The sequence below is a fragment of the Oxyura jamaicensis genome, chromosome 4 (genome assembly GCF_011077185.1).
Source record: "Oxyura jamaicensis isolate SHBP4307 breed ruddy duck chromosome 4, BPBGC_Ojam_1.0, whole genome shotgun sequence".
NCBI lineage: Eukaryota > Metazoa > Chordata > Aves > Anseriformes > Anatidae > Oxyura > Oxyura jamaicensis.
The window spans coordinates 44,225,890-44,241,426 of NC_048896.1; the positions used below are offsets into that span (position 1 = coordinate 44,225,890).

Consider the following 15,537-nt stretch of genomic DNA (forward strand, 5'->3'; position numbering starts at 1 on the left):
CAGGAGGCAAATGGCTGCTGACATTTTCCTTTGACAGGATGACTGACTTGGTCACCAGATCTGTTTGGGCTTGTTGCAGCTATTTGGGTATCTAGGGAGAGGCCCAAAACTGTACCAGTCCTGAATCTCCTGGGGGAGTAGGGCAAAGTGTTTGTTTCCATCTGGGACTACATGTGCTTCTCTGGAGCCCCCTGTGCTGAACAGAATCCCAAAGGCAGGCAGAGCTCATACCCCAGGATTTCTGTACGTCAGAGACACCTCTCCAGCATCTCCAGCTTTTCCTTTGAATGGCATTGCGGGCTGAAGGGAAGAGAAGTGCTTTTCCATGCTCCTGTCATCCCATCCCACTGCAGTTTCCAGACAGCTGTGCCTCACCTCTCCCAGATCTGCCTACAGGGAGATGTTTCGTGGTCCTGCTCCCAGGGCATTCACACAGGGACCAGCTCCAGCTTGTTCCCTTCAGCTGCTCCGAATTCCACCCAGCAGACCAGGGAGAAGGCTGCGAGGATGGGGCTGATGCTCACGTCTGCTGCTTGTACAGTGTCAAGATGCAGCTCAGAGGCAGGCAGAGCTGTCCCATTGCCTTCCCCAGCATTGCAGTGACAGTAGGACTGGGAACAGAGTTGTTTCTTTGCTGCCTGTGCTTCTGCTGTCTACTCATTCACAGCAATGGGACTGATATGAATTTGCCATTTTTTGTAATTCCTCGGAGGAGGTAGTAGATGTTTTCCCTTTAAAAGTCACTGATGCTATATGTACCCCATAGCTGGGCTATGAAATGACTGCTTTTCTACATGCCTTGCAGTTTTCCCACTTTATTAGAAAGAGACCGAGACTTTCAGGTAGATTTTCTAAATTTTATTTTTCCTTAAGAAAAGAGACAGCAAGTACCATCTGTCTTGTTTGCAGTAAAGGCTGCCACAAGTTCTTTTGACAAGATTTAGAAATAAGACAAAAATAACTAAGACAACCCCTTCCCCAAGCTACAGAATCACAACTAATAACATTGAAAAAGAAGCTGATAATATTGATCCTTTGTGTACCAGTAGTTAAACTTCAAAAATCAATGGAGATGGAAGCTTAACTAGCCTTTCTGTAGGATAAGAATGCAAAGCTAAATCCCAAATGTAGATTTTTTTAATGAATATAAATATAGGGAACGATCTTCAGACAAAGTTTAAATCACTGCATAATTCCCTTTTCTCCAGAACAAAGCTCCCACACGGTGTACATGGAAAGGAATCCCTGAGCGTAGTAGGTGTACTTCTGTATCAGCCATGAAGTAGTTTTTCAGAGTGGTATATGGAAGGCCTGAGAGCCACTTGATAAACAAGGATCCCAATTATGCTGTCATTTCTGCCTTGAGTAACTTGAAATATTTGTCCTGTTTTTTCAGGCAAATGAATCTCCCAAAATATAAAGCTATTCACGTGCACAAGCACTGGCAGGATCCAGGATCAGCAGCTACACAAACATTGCTCTGGCAGTGGTCTCCTGAGTGGTTGCACAAAAAATATTAGACCTTGGTCCCCTAAGGTACCTAGGTGAGAAATCCGCATTGCTAAATATCTCTGAGGATCTGCATGCCCAGAATGAGGGCCTGATATTTTTAACTAAGAGTTTAAGGGCCTTTCCATGACTCTAGCCATGCTCGTATCTCCTCCTTGTTATCTTTCAGCCATTGAATATTAGTCTTCACCTGCTCGATTGACTGACTCCTGGGTGATTCTCCTGCCCCAGCATTAGGATATTTCTCAAAGAAATTTTCCATCTGGAAAAGAGAGAGAGAAAGAATTGGCATGGGGAAATAACGCTGCCATCGGGCAAGTAGGATTTTACAGGGACCTGATCAAGTGCAGTTGGGGGTGAGAGCGATATTTAAGCTCAAGCTAGTAGCACTGGGAAAGCTTTACAATAATTCATACTGCTCTAGATACTTAGGGAATAAAAAGTCCAGTTTTCTGACCAGTAGCTTTTAAAATGTGATGACCTAGAACCAAGAGAAATGCTGGCACCGTACCTGCCAAAGCTGGAGTTCAGTGTTAAAGGTTTGGCTGATGGTTACTATTCGGCCAAGGTTTCTGTCATTTATAGTGAATCTAGGGAAAAAGATATAATAATAATAATGTTTGATGCAAAGCTGTTCAAAATAAAAGGCAGAAGTAATTATCTGAAGCTTAACCTTCTAACAGCTCTATAATAAAACAGATGCACCCATATTTCAGCATTTTTGGAAACACATGAAAAATGGTACTCCTAGAGAATATCTATACTGTTCTCAAATAAGTCTAGTAATGGAATGATCTCTTCTGGGGGATTATTATTATTTTAATTTATGGTTTATTGTCTCACATTGGAAATCGGGTGTTTCAAGACATTTTGGTCCTCCCAGGTCTATCTCCTGCTGTGGAATGAACTGCTTAGCGATACAAACACTGTCTGGTTCACAGCTCTAGGCTAGCAGGTGGGTTCTGCTTCTGTGCCCTCACCCAGCATTTAGAAAGGGGAAGGAAGGAGAGGGAAGTCACTCCAACAGGGAGGAGCAAAACTAAGAGGTTTGTTATTATTTCCACTGCTCTTCTGTACCTCCTGCTGCTTGCTGTTACCACCAGAAGGGTTTTAATTCTAAAATTACTGCTCTGTACACTGTCTTCTCATTATGAAATCAATAGAAGGAAAACTGTATCAGAGTGGAGACATGACTGACTACTGCAGAGCATTTCCATGTAAAAACAAGAGATTTCTACATGCTTAGTGGAACTTTCTATACTTTTTCAACATGATTTATCGGTAATGGTCCTTAAGGGAAAGAATGTTTTTCGAGTTAGCAGCCAAGTACTTTTTCACAGAAGATGGCTACAGTTGTGTTGGTTATACTTTCGGTTTTCATTATGAAAAGAAGCTGACCATAAGAACTGCTTGCTTTTACAGAAATGAAAGGAGACTCACAAACTTTGTCTTTCCAGAGAAAAGTAGAGGCAAGTGCTTATGGCTGTATAGTGACAACAGAGAAAGGCCTGTAGACCTAAACTGCTCCATGAGATCATTAGCGTACCTGTCAACTAAGTATTGCCAGTTAAGCCGAATCCAGTCCCAGGCCATTGTTTTCCCATAGGTGTTATAGGAGATGTATCTCAGGACTGTGAACACATCTTGGCTTTTGATGAAGTTGGTGTCGTAAACATATTTCAGATACCTAAAGGAAATTTCATAAGAATCAGTGCCTTTCATGGTTGTTACCAGGGAAAGCAAATAGTAAGTTAACACTTTCCATGCAGACTTAGCTGATGACAAAGAGAAGTAATACAGTGTTAATGCCTATGTTTCTCAAGCATTTGCAAACACAATTTACAGTCATTTCCAAGCAGGAATATTATTTTTCTTGAAAGCATTTTAATGGTGAAGTACACCAATCTAAAACATAACTACCTGTTGAAAATTGTATTAAGAGATCGTAGAGTATTGAAAGTAACCTGGACAGGTAAGCATCTCCTTAGAAAAGAAGTAGAGTTCATGCCTTTAAGTTACTTGAAAATAGCCCAAATCTTTTATTATTATTATTATTATTATTTTATGAATACAGTTTTGATGGCTACAGAGGGGGGATCCCTCAGCACACACATGTGCAGGACAATGAGGAGCATGGTCATAGCTTCTCAGCAGCAGAGCCTTTGTCTGTCATGTGTTGGGATTATGATTTGTCTTTTTTTTTTCCTATATACCCAGGTGCCAGGAACAAAATATCAACCCGTTTGCTCTTTTTCCTTCCCTTGGTATTTTAATAATAAATTAAGAGGCAAATTTTCCCTGCTTTAGGAGGGATTCTTTATTTTCTGCGAATTTAGGTTGATCTAGATAATTAATTCATGCCTTCATCATGTCAGTGATTACTTATTGAATGGCTTTAGGTTATGGCTCTTGTGGCCACAAGAATTTATGAATACAGCTGCCTCCTACCACTATTTTAATTACTCTAACTCTTCTGTTTACTCTTCCTGAACCTCCTGTACTTCCTTGTTTCATCTTGTCTAAACTTGGGTCTCATTCACACAGAGACTGCTCCTTTTTATGATATTTAGACAGGGCTCCAGCAAAGTGGTGTATGGTCCCAGTGAAGATGTTTGCCTGTGGCTCTCCTCTGTGGTACAACTGCGTGCAAAGGTATCAGATAAGCTTAAAGGAGTTGGCGTGGCCATGCAGAGTGACAGCCAGGGGAGATGCTCGCCCACTCTGACAGCTGCACCAGCCCGGCACAGCATTCGGATTCCCCATCAGTGCTGAAAGCAATTCTACCCATTGATTTTGAGTCCTTTTCCTGGTCTGGGATGAACAGTGCTCTGGAAGTCTTGCCTCCCTTATAGAAGAAATGTAGAAGAATATTTTTCTCCTGCTGCCTAACTATTAGGCAGCTAAAATTACACAGGACGAAAGCACTGCTGGAAAAGCTGAAGGCTGTTGATCACATGCAGAAACAACCACATGTTCAACATCTTTCCACCAAAGGAGCAAGGCTTTTTTTCTACTATGGTATAATCTCAGAGGGGGGTGTTAGATAACCGTGCTTGAAAATGTGTTGAATTCCTCATGCTGTAATCTGACAAAATGACAGCATAGGAGAGAGGAGAGGTGAATGAGCAAACGGTGAATAGTTGCGTCTCAAGGGAAAGAATAATCTTTTTCTATATAAATCACCTGTCCAAAAGGCTGATGTTATTCACTGACGCCAGACCATAGAGCAGTTTTTCTTTTTCTTGTGCTAATGAAGTTTCCTGGTACATCTTGAACATGTAATTCCACGACGACTCATTGCCGGAGTTCTGCATCCCATAGCGATATACCAGGAGTCGGAGATTTACAGCAATGCTAGCATAAAGAAAAAAGCACTTTAATATTCTTCCCCCTTTCCTGCTTAAGATCTGTGACCACATCACAGGCAGTATTATTCACCAGCCACAAATAAACATGAGCTCTCACGTTTTTCCTTGTAGCCATTGTTCGAATTGTTGAGAAGCATTGCCCAGAGACTCTGGGTCATCCATGCTGCACGCAAAGTCGAGAACAGATGCACGAAGAAGCCTTTAAAAGAGAGAGAGGGGAAGAGAGAGAGAAATATTCCTTCTGCTTAGCATTCTTTGAATCCATCAATAATATCATAAAAAAGAAATGAAAGATTGTTCAACCTGTCCAAATGGTCTCCAGAATCACTCCAGCCCAGTTTATTCACAATGGGTTTTACCAGATGGCGAAAATATTCCTGAAGTAGAAATAGGGTTTGGTTATTTGTATAGATTTCATTAAAGAACGATGTATTTATCTTTATAAGTTATTCTCATTCATTTTCCCAGAACTAGCATCTCTTAAACAAAAAGTAATACAGACACACACACAATCGTTCCAGATCACCACAGCATGTCAAATGTGAACGTGCTCACACATTCTTGCTTGTAGGACTGAAGGGCAAAGTCAGTCAGAAGGGCAGAGTCTGCTTCTCTCGTGCTTTGCTCACACTCCAAAATGAAAGCCAAGGTATAGCAAAGGCACAGTGCCATAACTTTTTTTCCAGGGGTAATCCTGAGTTCAGGACATAGTTATTTTAGTGACCATTAAATCATGTTCAGCTTGGTTGACCAAATCACAGTCAACTATCAAACCTTCTGACTGACAAGTTGAGATGTAGCCATCCTTCATGCTGAGGACAAGTGTCAGAGATCTTGTTGCCCCATACATCCTTAGTGAATGCAGAGCAGCCTTCAGAAACAAATGACTGTATCATGGCTTATGGTGATGGATTATAAGAATAACGAGGGATCATTTCTTTCCTCCGAGTGCACAGACTTGAACTATCTAGGTAATTCAGAGATTGGTACTAAGCAGCTTTCAGCACTTTTTTCAGTACAGTAACAAAAAGTAAATCCTGATAGCCCAGCAACACTGAAAATCACTTGAAATTCAATATTATTGCCATTACAGATCCTGAACTGTCAGATCCAGTAGTTCCATGCAGGAAGGTATTTTTGCTTCTTCACCTGAAACAGGGGATAGAGATCTGTGTTGTCTTCAAGCATATCTGCGATGTAAGTTACAGATGATATAACTCTATGCCAAGGTAAATAGTCTGCTTCATTTGTTAAGTATTTTGTGAGCTCCAGGGGAACAGAGTAACTCACAAGTCCAGCTCTGAGGAAGGAGAAAACATAACTTTTGTTATTTTAATGAATTTGGAGAACTCGCTTCTTTAAAGATGCTAGAAGGCTACTCACTTTAGAAGGTCTGAAGTAATAAATTTTGATGGGGGAAAAGAGTCTGATATGTAATGTGGGATGCATTTTCCAAAGAGATCACCGAGGACCGCTGTTGGTCAATGTCTAACTGCAGGAGCTCTCACTGTAGTGAGAAGCTGCCCATGTTGTGCAGCAGCCCAGTGCACCCACAAGTGGGCAGCCCTCAACAGAGTACATTAAATCCAATCACACAACAGAAATGGCTAGTTCTGGAGACATCCTGGAAGGCTGAGGAGCTTCAGACTTACAGGCTGTCACAGAGTTCACCTAAAGTTTATCTGCATCAGCATGGCTGGGAGCAAGAGCTAGAAGTTTCTAAGCAAGTTTCTAAACAAGGTAGCTCAGGTGAGAACGTCCTAATGCCATGCTGTGCCTTGTAGGCATACTTCTGATTTTCTGGACACCTGGCTTCTTCTGGAGTGCTTCTATCATTGCTTCCTACATGGCAAAAGCACCCCCTTCTAAGAACTTTTTCTTCCACTGAGCAGGGAGGGAGCATTTCTCTTGACTATGTTGGTACTGCAAGTTACCAACGCATACTTGTATTTGTTCTTTTGAAAGGAAAATAGAAGTAAAAAAAAAAAAAAAAAAAAGATTTGTAAAAAATTCAGAATTTTCTTTCAGTCACCTAAGTTAATTCTAAGAGGCAATGGAAAGTGAAAAACCTGTGCTGAAGTCTCTGCAGGGAATTAGTTTACCTTGCTAAAGAAAAGGCATCATCCAAAATCCCTGCACGGTCAGCAGCTGATAAATTCTGTATGAAAAGAGGAAGAGGGTGATCAAGAATGTATAGATTATTTGCAGATACAAAACGTCTCTACAGACTTCTGTAAGAGACCAACCAGACAAGTTAATGTTAAGACACTCACTCTGTGGCCGTTGACCAGAAGAGTGCTTAATGTGGTCCAGGTTTGATTATCATAATTCACACGATAAAATCCAATGTGGTCTGGATTCACATTCACAAAAGAATTGGGAGATGATGTTATTGTAATTCCTGAAAAAAAAAAAAAAAAAAAAAAAGTGATCAGTTCGTGCATCTTATACGACATAGAACTTAGTGGAGATGTCTTGGCTCCAAAAGTAGTATTTGGTTTTAATGAACATCAGAATAAGATCCAAACCTCAATTATAATTATTATAATTATAATTATTGTTATTATAAATGGCTGTGAGGAAAGATGAGTTATTAGAGACATTAATGGATACCAGCACTTGTGTTAGAATAGTGAATTGTAGTAATTACTTGGGAATAGCTAATTTTTAAATTTAAAATGGAGACCTCTGTGATTAGGCTGAAGATTGACATTGAAAAGCTTTATCAGGGCATTGCTAGTAAAAGAGTAGGGGAAGTTTACCTGCAGAATCTGATGTGTTGTACAAAGTATAATTCGCTGAATTCCCCAGTCCCCATTTCACTGGTATATTCCATTTGTAACTGAAATTATTTAAAGGGAAAGAGAATCAAATGACATTTGAAATCAAATGCTAAAAATAAAACTCCAGTGTATGCTTCTAATGGGCTTAACATGTACACTGTGTTTTATGAAGCCAACTGTGTATTTATGCACATATAAATATACCAAATACCCCTTGTAAACCCCCCCAGCTTTTTTTTTTTTTTTTGATTATGTGTCTAACATATGAAAGCTGCACGATCTGCCTGATTCTCTCTCTCCTTTTTGCTTTTTTTTTTTTTTTTTTTTTTTTTTTTTTTTTTTTTTTTTTTTTTTTCAATCAGTGGAACTGCTAGGGCAGTTCAGAATACATCATTCTTCATCTCTTGGTAACACTGCTGGAGAGAGTAATTACCTGTAATCAGAGAGAGATGGTGTGGATGAATTTCTGGTGTACTCTACTGTGTAGCTTATTATCATAACTCTGGAACACGCAGTTTTAAGTAGTATCTTTATGTCATATCAGATAATAATCTAGCAGGGCACACACAAATTAATTTAGTAAAAGATGACTATATGTGGATGGTTCATGTCAGTGTTAATATGGCTAGGGCTCTCTGCAGACACCAGATAACCTTTATAATGCTCACTTGAAACAAGTGGTTAAGTGTTATTAAACCCTTTTTACAGATGGGAAAACTGAAAGAGATTAAGCAGCCGTTGCTGTACAGTCAGTAAGACCTCTTGCCATTTCCACCCTCTTCTCCTTCTCTGAGACAACCATAATTCCTTGACTGTAAAGCACTGAGAGCCAAGTGTGACCTTACCTCTTGCTCCTCAATTCCACAAATACCCCCAGTGGCCAAGTGCAGGCTTCTCAGCCTGGGCTATGCCCTGTGTCCAATCTGAGTGAGGACAGCCCAACACTTAGACATTTGGGCTGTAAGCACAGCCTGACCAAGAGTATGACTGGACAGTCAGAGAAGTAGGAGAGCAGAGCAAGCCATGGCACACCTGCACTGCCACCTACATAGGGCTGCTAAAATTGATAAGCTATCTTGTTCCATGCTAGAACATTACAGTCCATCCCAAGGAGATATTTATTCCATCTGAAGTGCCCTGGTGACAAGTGCTACAGGAAAACGTGAGCCTTCTTTACAGCCCTGGATTAAGTGAATGGTCGTTAACTTCTAGGAAATAACAAAATGAGGGTTATGGCATCTCCTGCCGCCTCCAGGAAGAAACATCAGCTATTGTTTTGTATCTTCTAAACAAAAACATTTTAACAGATTTATACACTTTGAGTTTTTACTAGTACTCTTATGGAGCTTACTGCTGTGGAATTTTGAGAGGTTATTGTTTGGCCAGAAGCCTCAGTATTGTGTTTCCTTGGGAGAAAGCCCATAAAAAAAAAAAAAAAAAAAAAAAAAAAAAGTCTTGGAAATGCATTTAGTAGTGGGGATTTTATTTAGTTTTCTTTGCATGTTCTTGAGATTACATGCATAAATACTTTTCCTGAGCATCAGATACAATAGCTATGTCCCCTTAACTGTGCACATTGAGGACGTGTTCCTGACATGCTATGCTGCAGCTACATATTTGCCCAGCAGCACTATTTTAAGAGCACAAGCTTTCAAACATCTATTTCTTTTGAGTGCCAGCATGCAGCAGAGGACTCTTTCAAGCCAAACAAACTTGAAACAAGCAGGCAGCTTATGATACCATCCCTGCAGGGTTCAGAGAATAAAGCATATACAAGGCTGGAGTCTTCACTGCTTAAATCAAAATCCTGCATCCAGATGTGAAGTGGGCCAGCCCCATCTGGGGTAGTATCACTTTAAAACCTTTCTCACTCTCATCTCCGAGGGTTGAAGGAGGAGGTAATGACTTTCAATGGACTTTTAGGCAAGGGAGTCAGTCTGTCCCAGGCTAGATAATATCAGCATAATATGTATTATTACTGCATTTCATTTCTAAGTCATTTATAAAAACTACACATTGAGAATGAAATTTCCCTATTGCTTTAGAAATAGCAGGTGCAGTACACAGCTCAGGTTCTTGACAGGTTAAGGTAGGAACCATGCTGGGATTTCTTCTCAAAAAATAACAAATGGCAAGGTACTGTAAGTCTTGAAGTCAGGTAACAGTCAGATTCCTGAGTCTACTATCTCAGAGCATAGTGCAATAAGTCAAGATTTTTAACACAAAGAGGTAATTTTTGCTTGAATAGTCTGTAACATCAGTCTTCATCTAGCACAGGGCTGGAGTTTGCAGCTAGTAGTGCTTCAAAACCAGCAAACTTTTCTGCTTGTGTTGGGAGAAGTACAACATCGCAAATGCTTGGTTAATAATCTCATCCCAACTCTTTTGATACCTATCCAAAACTGCCAATGCCATGGGCCTTCCCATTGCTCAAGTGTTTTCTTTTAAAGCAGAAACACAATTGTTTCTTTGCTTTCTCATTGTTCTTGCTCTTTGTATTAAAATAACTAGTAGAAGCTAGCAGGAAATGCATTTGGGTTGACTCGGTTCCTGTTCATACATGCAATTTTTTTCTGGTTTAGTTGTATGGGGTTAGTTCAAGGAACAAGCAAGACTTTCCTAATATGGGGTAATTTGAATCTTTTTCACTGAAGCATTAGCAAAGTTGCATTGCCTCAAAATTGAGGGTGGCTAAGAATATCCGCAGTAGCAGCTTGGAACTGTAACTCACTTAATGCTATGGTGTAGCAGTCATTTTTCCATGCTGTTCCACTAACCCACAGGCAGGGTTCATCTCCCCTTAAGTTGGTCATCTGGTAATTAACAAATATGCTTCTCTTCAGTATCCCAGCTGTCTTGAATAGGGTAGATGTATATCTACAGCTGGTTGTCCGGACACATAAGAGTCTGAGAAGGCTATTTTTGACTATTGTTTATATGGTTAAAATTAAGCAATACCACCCCGAGATAAACAGGAGAAAAAAAAAAAAACACTCTTGGTGAGGTTTCATATCATTTATACGTGACCAGCTATTTCACAGTAATTCATGTTTTTAAGAGATGTAAAGAAGACCCTGTACTGTGATATATTGTACATCCTCTGCCATGCAGGAAAAGGAATAAGCTTTCATGGTCTAAGATAGCTGGATCACGGTACCTGGTTTCTGGGCAAAGAAAATTTTGTGTCAGACTTCTTTGTTCTGGCAGACAGTAATTTGTAGCTGTTCAGCAGATGTCTTGCAATCATCTGACCTGTCCACGCATGGCAATAAGACCTTGTGAGAGACCCTGTCCAGTTTCACTCTGCTGTGTTTGAGAATGAAGCCCTGAGAAAAGGGCTGATGTTGTGCTAAATTTGAAATATTTGCAACTAAATTCCTGCTAGTTTCTTTTAAAAACAAGCTGTGAGAATAAGTTTACCAATAATCGGTATTAAACTGCCTACTTTTGCATCAATCAGTAAGAGAGGGTACCTTTACAGTATTTCTACCTGGTTTGGACAGATTTTTACAGTAGGCTCTTACCCGAGATCAGAAGGAGGAGAAGAAGCATCTGCACTGGGATCCAAAAGAAAACGTTTCTGGCTGAATACTGAATTACTTCCCATCTCCAAAACAGGGTAGCCCATCTGCCTTGTCCATGTGTCCATGACTTCGCTCACAGGTTTATTACTGGCCTGTGAATGGTGGGAAAAGGTTGCAGTGAAAAAGCAAACAGCTAAAGAGGAAAAACAAACAAACAAACAACAACAACAACAAAAGCCAGTCTCTGAAAGAAGGAATGATCTAGAAACTTGAACACAGCCACAGGAAATGAGAAGCATATGGAAAGGAGACAAGTTGGTAACACAGACAAATACTGAATGTCCTTTGAGGCCCCTTGCACACTTAGTTCTCTTATTTTTTATTTTATTTTTTTCTGAGGAAGTAACAGAAGAGGTCAAAAAGGATATAAAGAGTCTTTTCAAAGCCAGAAGTTACTTTGCAGCAGGCCCAGTTCTGAGTGTGAACGAGGAGCTACTATTATCTCCAGCAGCTACACTAATATCAAATTTGATCCTTTTTGTGGAACACAAACTTCTACGCTAGAGACTGGAGCTGGAGAAAGCTGCCACTGCCTCCCCAGGCTGCTGTGTGTGAAGGAAGGGAGCCAGAATCACTGCTTCCTTCTTCAGATCAAGTAGGTAACATGAGATGCACGGCACCAGAAAGAGTGCACAGTTGAGCAAGAAGCCTGGGACCAAGGAGAAGATGGGAACTAAAAAGAGGACACAAAAGTGCAACTTGGGTTATATGAGTATCCACAGTGAGGGAAGGAAAGCAAATACCATTTGGGAAGAACCTGGTCATACACAGGTGGACTTTTGGGGGATAATGAGATAGATGGAAAGGAAAAGTCCACACACACACTCAAAAATGGAAAGAGCAGAAAGGGATTGCTCAGAGAATGACCCAGCTGGGACTCAGCAGCTGGAGATGGAGACAAGCAACAAAACTTCTTGGTAATGGATACTGTTGAGAGCTTTCAAGCAGATGAGTCTGGTTAGAGATGAGGGAGAATATGGGGTGCAAGTGTGTGGTGAATGTGGAGTGTTTTCACCCATCAAATGAGTTTGGACTGGAGGGGAGATGCTTCAGAAGCAGTCCGTTTGTTAACAAGGCCCCCTTTCTTTTTTCTTTCACTCCTCACACTCTCCTGCCAAAATTGATGAAATAATATATGCTTGCTAGAAATGAGATGTGTTGGAATATACTGGGATGCTGCCTAACTTATGATCTATTGCTGACAGAAGAGTTACAGAATACAGAAAGGGAAATTTAAATCAGCAGGGTGAGATCTGAAGCTTGTATTAGTGAGGGTTTGGATTGCCACAAAACATACCATTTCCAGAGCTTCCCAAAAATGCTGTGTCTTGGCATTCTGGAAATAGTGGTTCTTCAAATATGCCTAGAGGGAGGTAGAAGACTGTGAAAATCCTACCATCTCTTTTTCTTCTCCTATGTAAACAATACACACATTCAAATAGGATCAGTTGTACAGAATATGTGTGGGGGTAGTGTGTTAAACCTGGAGGGACTTTGAGTTACTAATACACTGGTGTATTCCTCTGTCCTTACCAGCAACATTCACCACTCAGCATTCAAAAAACAAACAAACAAACAACAACAACAACAAAATTGAATAAAAAGTATTTCCTAGTGATAATGCTGTAAGTGGGAAAGTACCGAAATATTTTAAATCACTCATAATATGGTATGATTAATTTTTACAGACTCACAGACACACACACATAACTGCATCAATTTCCCAAGAGACAACTTCACTTCTTATGAACGATTGCTTTAAGTATGTCCCAAAAGAAAACCAGCAAAGACCAAAGTGCCATCAGGGAAGATAAAATTGCTCAATGAAGAGATATTTCTGGCTCTGTGCATAAAGCTCCCCAGCACATCCACCCTGTGTTACCGTGGGGGGTTAAATGGATCCATATTCATCTGATAAAGCTCCTTTGCCTTCCAATGTGTCCCGTAATGCTACAAGCCAGCAAGTTCCACTGTGACTCACTAGTATGAAACATATTTGTACTTGAAGAGTTCTTTGTGTTTTATTTGGATGGACACCAGTATATTTATTCTGTTGCAAATTTCTGTCTAATGAAAGAGGTTGTTAGGAGGAGGCACCTATTTCAGGTTTCATAACCTGTGGACTCCTGTGGCAGGACAGGCTGGTGACCTCTAAGCTGTGATCAAACTGGCCGTCACGAGGAAAAATAGTATTTGGGTAAGCGTCTGCCCATCCTAAACACTGTTCCTGTCCTGAGCCTTCCCTGTTAACTGGGTCCTGGTGAGGTTTAGTCAGTAGATGGTGCTGTTTGTCTCACAGTTAGACACAGCTACCTGCTTCTGTATTCTTGAAAGCTCAGAGTAAAGAGGAAGTTTTTGTCTTTTGTGGACAAGGTGGCTGCATTTTACCATACTATAGAACTGCCCTGACTGAATATATGAAAGGAAAAAATACAGGGAAAATACAACTTTCCTGTAGTGGCCAAAAAAATGCTTTCTAGAAGGAGAGGAGCTAAGAGTAAATTAGGTAAATCTGCACTGTAATTTTTCAGGGACATTAGATATTGATTCAGAAGAAGAGAGAACCTTTCGGGGGGGCTCCTTTATCCCATTTTTAATTTCTGTAATTTTATAGCACCACATTTTAATTCTGCTCTCTGGGGCTGGGCGCTCCATCAGGTTTTAGGGCCTGGATGATCCTACATCTGCAAGAGTCTCCTGAATATTGGGCTTGGGTGGAGTGCAGGGCTGAGGCCATATAAGCTTCAGACATGCTTTACAGCTGAGTGAGGGGATCCTAGCTGACAGCAGGACAAACAGCGGGGTTGAGGAAATTTCTCTACTATCGGCTGTCATGAATTTAGGACTTCACTAATGGGCTGTCAGATCTTCCTGCAGTTCACATTCCTGTTCTGTGAGAGCGTGGAGCATCCCCTTGACATTGTCCACTCAGTAGTTAAATCAGTTAAATATTTCTGCTACTGATAGAGAATCTCTGGTATTGATTTTTTGCATAAAGGCTTTGTTGTTGTCACATGAGGAAGGGCTGCCTTTCTGGCACGTTTTGGTGCCACTCATACCTGACACCCTTTCTGGAAGAGGTCCGGTGTAATCCAGTCTTGAAGCATCCTGAGAATTGATGCACCCTGGGGACAAAAGGAAAGGGAAGAAGGTAATTCCAGGCTGCTCTAACACTGTATTCCCATTCACCTAAAAAGCAACATGTGAGCGAATGTCTTATAATGCCAAAGCAGAAACCATCCATCTGACTAAGGCAGTGTTTTTTCTAATTCCTTCCTGGCACTTCATGCCTGCCTGCCCAAACCTGGAGATTAATTCTGCATGTGAGGGCTGGTCTTTAGTGGTGATCAGAAGCCCACTCCTGAGCCCTGCAGCTAGGGTTAACTGTCCCAGTGCTCTGCCAGTTTGTACAAGTAGGGCTCCATGTTTCACTTGGAACAGGACAGTGGGCATCTGGGGAACCAGCCCCATCCAGCCTGAGCAAGGAAGAGAGCTCTGCAGAGTGCCCAACAGGTAGGAAACTCCTAAAATGATGCGATTCTGGGGCATCACTTGCTGGGGATGCCAGCTCCAGATTCAAAATGAGCTTTGCCGAGGATTGGTGTAAGAGCTTTGGTCTCTGAAACAGGGTAGAATTGGGATCAGAGAACTGACTTATTTGGGTGTCACAAAAATAAAACAATTATGACCTTGAAAGAAGAAAGAAACAAAGTGAATACAGAAGAGAGAAGCAGACGGACACGTGGGACAAAAAACAGTATAGGCACAAAATGAGGAAAAACAGAATCAATGCAAACCAATTCTAAAATGCAAAATACGATTTTAAGATTAGTATGTTTTCATTTTCCTAACTAAATCAAAGGGCAGCTGAAAGCCTAATGCTACAAATGGTTTTAAAATCCAGTTGCCCCATGAAAACAAGAATGTTATCTGAGTTCTTAGTAAATCCTGTCTCCTCTATTTATGTGTCTGAAAATAAAAACTTGGCTGCACAAGTAACAGGATAGTAACTGAACAGATGTGCTTCAGACTGCTTTCCAAACTAATGTTGCAGAATCAAGCTGGTCAGCAGATGACTGTTCTGATACAGTAATTTAATGTGTTTGCCATGAAATATGTTCAAGAAATGATTGGGTAGAACTTGAACAGATATCCATTAGTGGTTATCAAACAGCTGCTAATGATTAATGGTGATCATAAGTCCACATTTATGCGTTGTGATATCTCAGTTCCTCAGCTTTATCTTTCAGCCACTTATCTGATACCACCTCTCATAGACCATCCCCCCTCATT

At 40.8% G+C, this 15,537-nt stretch overlaps 1 protein-coding gene across 1 annotated transcript in view; it reads right to left on the reverse strand.

Moving 5' to 3' along the window:
• Window positions 1-843: 843 nt before the first annotated feature.
• Window positions 844-15,537, reverse strand: part of ENPEP (glutamyl aminopeptidase) — a 35,169-nt gene continuing 20,475 nt past the window's right edge. Inside the window, exons 8-20 of the mRNA XM_035326033.1 lie at window positions 14,304-14,369; window positions 12,542-12,607; window positions 11,185-11,336; window positions 7,640-7,719; window positions 7,151-7,278; window positions 6,980-7,035; window positions 6,027-6,177; window positions 5,181-5,254; window positions 4,975-5,076; window positions 4,693-4,863; window positions 3,056-3,196; window positions 2,021-2,099; window positions 844-1,771 (exon numbers count right to left, since the gene is read on the reverse strand). Of these exons, the coding sequence (XP_035181924.1) occupies window positions 1,622-1,771; window positions 2,021-2,099; window positions 3,056-3,196; window positions 4,693-4,863; window positions 4,975-5,076; window positions 5,181-5,254; window positions 6,027-6,177; window positions 6,980-7,035; window positions 7,151-7,278; window positions 7,640-7,719; window positions 11,185-11,336; window positions 12,542-12,607; window positions 14,304-14,369 (1,416 nt within the window). The 3' untranslated portion in view covers window positions 844-1,621. The remainder of the gene's footprint in view (window positions 1,772-2,020; window positions 2,100-3,055; window positions 3,197-4,692; window positions 4,864-4,974; window positions 5,077-5,180; window positions 5,255-6,026; window positions 6,178-6,979; window positions 7,036-7,150; window positions 7,279-7,639; window positions 7,720-11,184; window positions 11,337-12,541; window positions 12,608-14,303; window positions 14,370-15,537) is intronic.